Source organism: Trichechus manatus, unplaced genomic scaffold, assembly GCF_000243295.1.
Source record: "Trichechus manatus latirostris isolate Lorelei unplaced genomic scaffold, TriManLat1.0 scaffold00028, whole genome shotgun sequence".
NCBI classification, from domain to species: Eukaryota; Metazoa; Chordata; class Mammalia; order Sirenia; family Trichechidae; genus Trichechus; species Trichechus manatus.
Window position 1 is genome coordinate 628,558 of NW_004443964.1, and position 6,315 is coordinate 634,872.

At 54.2% G+C, this 6,315-nt stretch overlaps 1 protein-coding gene across 1 annotated transcript in view; it reads right to left on the reverse strand.

Annotated features, from left to right (window-relative positions):
• The window catches only part of FOXK2 (forkhead box K2), a 21,190-nt gene that overhangs the window by 7,885 nt on the left and 6,990 nt on the right, over positions 1 to 6,315 (reverse strand). The window contains exons 4-7 of the mRNA XM_023729175.1: positions 3,178 to 3,371; positions 2,239 to 2,414; positions 489 to 785; positions 150 to 359 (exon numbers count right to left, since the gene is read on the reverse strand). Of these exons, the coding sequence (XP_023584943.1) occupies positions 150 to 359; positions 489 to 785; positions 2,239 to 2,414; positions 3,178 to 3,371 (877 nt within the window). The remainder of the gene's footprint in view (positions 1 to 149; positions 360 to 488; positions 786 to 2,238; positions 2,415 to 3,177; positions 3,372 to 6,315) is intronic.

Sequence of the window (6,315 nt, forward strand, 5' to 3'; positions counted from 1 at the left end):
GGTCATTCGCGCCCGGGGACACGGCTAGGAGGGCTGGGTGGAAGGCTGGGTGGGCGGTCACTCGCGCCCGGGAACACGGCTAGGAGGGCTGGGTGGGCGGTCACTCGCGCCCGGGGACACGGCTAGGAGGGCTGGGTGGCAATCCTTACCGTTGTTCACCTGTCCGTGGACTGCAGCAGCGACTGGGACCATGTGAGTCCCGTTCTGAGTTACAGTTTTTATTGGTAGCTGGTGTTGGCCTAGAGGTGCCTGCTGTACTATGGTGACCGTCTGGACTGGGGTGGGCGGGGACGTCTGGATGACCCGGCCGGTGGCCCCCGGGGGGGGATGGCCGATCGCAGGGAGAGGCTCCACTTTCACTGATGTGAGAAAAGAAGGAGAAACAAGACCAACTGAGAGGACTGGAAAGGAAGCGAGTGACAGACAGAATGCAGGGGCTTCCGGGGGCGTCCAGAGGGGACTGCGGGGACTCGGCAGGCCCACCTCACCTTTCCCTTCTCGGTGATCTCCGTTCTCCTGCGGCTCCACCTTGGGAGGGGTCCCCACGGCCGCCTGGGTGACCACAGCTGCTCCAGTGACCGCGTAAGTGTTCGCCGGGGCCAAGGCGGCCACGCCGGCGACCGCCCCCGCGGGGATCTGGTGGACGACGTGGACCGTCTGCACGACGGGCTGCTGGGACGCTGAGGTCGTCACGGGCGTGGCCACCGTGTAGGTGACGGGTTTCATTGTTTGCGGTAGCTGCCGCTGCACAGTTATCAGAACTGGCTGACTGGACAGAGGGGAACCTGTGGAGAGACCAAGGCCATCACGGGCCACCCAGGGCCTTCACTGCCAGACCCAGCTCCCCACCGTGGACCACCACCACCAACACAGCAAGGCTGACCACGAACCAGGAGGTGGCCCACCTCCCCTGAGAAAAGCAAAGAACTAGTGACGAGAGACATGCAGACTTAATACAAGAACTAGGTGCTGTCCAGTCGACCGACTCGTGGTGACTCCGCATGTCAGAGCAGAACAGCGCATCACAGGGTTTCCAGCAGCTCAGTTTTCAGAAGTAGATTGCCGGGGCTTTTCTTCCAAGGTGCCTCTGGGTGGACTCCAACCTCCAACCTTTCGGTCAGCGGCTGAGTGCGTTCACCGTTTGCACCACCCAGGGACTCCGGTGTTTTACTAGGGACAGTTAACTCCTTATCTAACCCCCACGGATGGAATTCCTCCTCTTTACGTTTCTAAACATCTCTCCCCACAGCTCTTGCCTGTCCATATACAGGACGTGGGAAGAAACCGCCCGCAGGCCAGAACGGCAGAGACCACACTTACCTGGTGACCAAAATCTTGGTTTTATAATGCAGGCCAAGGGAATGGGAGAGTTTAAAAACAGCTGGGAGGTTATAAAGCCTCTGCCAACCAATCTTTGCTCTTTTTGGTTCTGTGTTTAGATTAGAAAGATATACAGACGCCAGGTGCTACAGACTGGGGGCAAGGAATAGGAGGCAAGAACACCACATGGGGTTGGTGTTCTCTGGGCCGGCGTGACCAGGAATTCCCATTCATCAAAAGGCACATTTTTACCAACCGACTGGGAAACACGGAAGAATGAGTTTGAACGCATTTCCACACTATGTATTTAAAACAAGAATTCCCAGGGCATAAACTGTTCTTCTACATCACAACTTGGTAAGAAAACAACTGTGAAGTGCTTCCCTACTCATTTAGATGGATCTTTCTCCCATCTAATCAGTGTGTAGTTTGTATAATTTACAGTATTTTGGGGGAGAACTGTTTTCATGGATTTTTGAATGGTGAAGCGTGATGTGAATTCTAGATCATTTCGGGCACGCACTCACAGTGCCATTTTAGAGACGGCCACTGACCTTCTAAAGCCCACAGTGCTGTTGGTCTTTTGGGGCCTATAAAATCGTCAGATATTACGCAGAGAACTAGGTACAAGGTATCTAACCAAAGAAAACCCAAACCCGTTGCCGTCGAGTTGATTCCGACTCCTAATGACCCTACAGGACAGAGTAGAACTGCCCCACAGGGTTTCCAAGGAGTGGCTGGGGGATCTGAACTGCCGACCTTTTGGTCAGCAGCCAAACGCTTAACCACTGTGCCACCAGGGCTCCACAGGGCATCTAGGCATCTTTTTTCACAATAATGACCTCTGGAGGGTTAGCTCTTCCTGTGCACGTGGCAGGGCCTCTGCACGGCAGCGCGTGGCCCCTTGTTGCACCTCACCTGGTGCGCTCTGGGCAAACCGTGCCTCCTGGATGACGGCAAGCTTAGGCTGTGCGGCTCCTGGCTCGGGCTCTGCAGGGGCTGGTGAACCTTCCCGCGACAGGCTCTCGGGGGTCTGTGCGCCACTTGAGTGAGCAGACAGCACTCCCGCGTGGTTGGGAGAGGCGGGGGCGCTTCTGTGTTGTCAAGAGAAGACGAGAGAGCGGCAGCTAGTGGATGTTAACAGGTGAGGCCCTCGTCAACCGCCTGCTGGCTCTGGTAAGTGTCCTCTGCAAAAGGGACATCTCCAGGATGTCTCAACTTCTCCAAGACTCCTGGGCACTGAGATGGGCCTTCAGGGAGACTTGCCGACGCCTGCGACAGGCGCCGAGGGCTGGGTGGCACGACTGCCCTGCGCCCAGTGCAGGCCGTGCGGCCACGGAACTGGACCAGCTGCTCCCGTAAGTAGCTCCCGCTCCCGTTAAGACAGCGAGGTCATGGCAGACGGGCGGGCCGGGGCTTAACACTGACGTTACGGTTTTCTTAAAAATAAAGTTATCTATTAATGGAGCTAAAAATCTGTAATTTCAAAATCAGGCAAAGTAACATTGTGTAACTCAATCTTAAGGAGCCAAGAGGTGGCTTTAAGAGCTTCTCACGTGCCAAAGGGAAGAAAAACCACTAGCTGTCAACGGTGCTGACTCACGGAAGCGGTTTCTGCTCATTTTAACGTCATGCAGTGAGTTCAGTGAAGCTACAGTCACTACAAGTGACTGACCTTTCAGGACAACTTGACAGTCGGGAAGCTGGACCATGGGAAACACCCCCCGCTTCTTCCCAAATCCCACGGCAACTGCGGTGCACTCGGGACTCCCTTTACTCCCCAAAGGAACGTTTACCAGGACATGGAGGCAAATCGCTGACCATGAAGCGAGGTCTCTGCTGGTCTTCCTTCCTTACCTAGAAGAGAGCGGTCCCAGAGGGGTTCGAAAGCAAGGCACGCCCCTAGGCCGTCTTTTCCTGAAAGCCTGCTCTATTAGCTTGCTCTCGGAGGCAGGGTCTATCCTCCAGAACGAGCCTTTGCCTGGTTCTTCCTGGGAACGTGGCACTTTGATGAAATAGCGATTCAGAGAGAGATTGTGGCGGATTGAATTCTATGAAACATAAAAAAATATGTAGAATTCATATATTTCTTTGCTTAGAAATAAAAACGTGCCCTACTTTTAGTGCTCTGCAAAGCAGAAACCTAGGTGTTTAGCTTCTGCAGAGCACAGAGACAGTAGTTCAAAAAGCAGCACTGTGCTTTGGGGGCTTCTGCCTTCTCCTCCGTGGGCCTTTCTTGGGGGGAGAAGGAGCGTGCGGGCGCTGGGCACCTTCCACCAGAGCTGCCACATGCGGGCCATCGGAGAAGATGAGCCAGCACAGGGAGTAAAGCGGCAGGTGGGACCCGAGGGTGGGGGGTCAGGGACAGAACACACGGAAGGCACTGCCGGTCCCCACCTCCCATCGGAGCAGGAGCCAGGGCTGTTCCTGGACTCATTTGAGCTTCACTGCCAGCCCCTCCGGGTCTGGAGACAAAGCCAGCTGATGTAAGCTGCTGTAAGCCCATCCTTCAAGACACATTTAAAGTAAATCAATCCAGTACAAAGTATGTGGCAAACCAACCAAGGGGAAAAACACACAACGGGCTGAGAACTGCACCAACAGCATCTTCCACGGCAGTGTCTCCCTGCTGGGAGGTGTGCAGAGAACACGCTACTCTTGTCTCCTAGTCCGTTTTTCTGGCTGTTACAAAACCTCAGCCAACAGTTTACAGACCACTCGAGGAGAGCTTGCCTATGGTCTCTGGGGCCACACCCTCGGGGACAGTGTTGCCATCCCAGGTCCCGGCCAAAGCCGGAAGAAGTCATGCGTTTACATCAACATCTCAGGCATCCACATCCATGCTCACATCTACAGTAATAAACCATTAGAGTGCTGACTGGCAGTAACTCCAAGTAAAGTTCTTGGGCTATCCAAAAACGGCTCTAAATTCCCCACTTAACTTTCTCACAGGACTGGCCAAGGCAGCTCAGACACAAAAGCACGTGTCAAAGTCCCTTCACGGCCAATCAGAAGGGCTGGCACTAGCCACCTGCCACTGACAAACCCTTCAACTCCCGTGGACTTCAGGGATGAGAGGCTGGGCGTGGCCGAGTCTACGATTTCTGAAACTGTTTATTAGAGGAGATTTGGAACATTTTCATAAACACAGACATTTGCTATGACGTTTTATCACAGCATTTAGCTGATAACCAAACAATGCTGTTCGATCAGTTCTTTCAGGAAATCACATGTGACCATGACTGGTGCCCCGTCAAAGACAAGAGAAGAGGAAAACCTTTACCAATGGCCCTTACGTCTTGTTAAGTTTGGAGCAGAAGGAAGACTCCAAGATTGTGGATTCAGAAAAGCAAACCCAGACAGCAACACAAGACACTCTAATCGTGGAACTGGCGGTCCCTCCTCCTCACTGTCTCGTTGGGACTGGCCACCCCAGGCAGGGACTCAGAAATACCTCCCACCCACCCTCAGCCCACTGCGCCACCAGGCGAGGCCACGTGAGGCAGGACTGAAGAAGCACCAAATGAAGGCAGCGACCCCGCTGGCGGGCGGACCAGAGGGGACTTCTACCCACGGGATGCTGAAGGGCAAGGCCGGGCTCAGACACGTGCTGCCTTATTACCATCCGCACCTGGGATTTTTCAGACAAGATTCCAGAAAACATGAGGAAGCAGTAGGAGACATTTAACTTAGACGCCAACAGAGCAGATAAACTATCTCTAAGGTGCCTCAGGCATCCACTGCCTGGCTGGTCTAGGATGCGTGCTGGCTCATCTGATTGCCACATGCCCTGCTGCCACCTGGTTCAGATCCCCAGGTTCAGAATCACCATAAATACTCAGAGAGAGTGGATTGCTCTCCCTGAACACTGCACATGCAATACTGAGCAAACTCTCTCCCACCCAGAGCCTCTCCTGATTGCGGCTGCACCCAAACCCACCCTGCCAGGTACTATGCCCACACCTCCCGCTGCCCAGTACCCGCAGCTCACGGAGACTTCTCCACCCCACGAAGCTCTGCGTGCACCAGGCGGGTCTGGGGGTCTCCACTAGATAGCACTGCCTTCCTGACCAGACCTCAGTGTCCAGGGGTAGTATGTGTCTGCACGTGTGTGCATGTCTGTCTGAGTGTATCTGTGTGTGTCTGAGTATGTGTGCATGAGTTTAATCCCACTGCCCTGAGTGCTCTCGAGTGTGCACCTTGCACAGAGGGGACTTGTAGAGAACTTTGTGAAACTTTTCTAAGAGTGCATTCTATTGTGTTTACAAATGTCTAGAAGGAAAACCCCCATCACCTTTATGAGGAGGCTAATATGTAGAATCTGGGGGTGTAGAGCACCCCGACTCTCCAAGGAAAAACCAAGAGTCCAGTCTTTTCAAACTTTTCACAGCTGCAACAGATATCTGTTCTGGGCTGGGCAACATTATAATTATAAATTATAAGAAAACATTTTGGCAGAAAAATGCAGACCAAAGGAAAGAACACAGTCTTTCCAGGTAGGGTATCCTAGAACTTCTGTGGATAAATGAAGAAGCAATGACCTGGGAAGTCAGTCTGCAGTTAGCTGTGCAGCCCTGAGTGTCCACAGCAGGCAAGGTGGGAGTACAAGGCGGGGGCATGAACCTCTCCCCTCAGACAGCCCTTGCGCACCTGGGGCCTGACGCCCACGGGCCTGCCCCTCAGGAGGAGACCCTCCCACACCATTAGGGACAGCAGGCACAATCTCTTTTAAAATGTTGCTCAGTTTTTCATTTTCTCCCAGGAGAACAGGGACCTGGCCCAGAACGGGTCTGACACACAGATTTAAGCAGTCACTCTGGAACGGGCACTCAGTGGTCGCGAGCAGACCGTGTCTGGAGCCGCCAAGGGCACCGCTGAGGACAGAAAAGCTGGGCGTGCACGTCCGTCAGCCAGAGGAAGGCTCGAGCGGGCGTGCGCGTCCGTCAGCCAGAGGAAGGCTCGAGCGGGCGTGCGCGTCCGTCAGCCAGAGGAAGG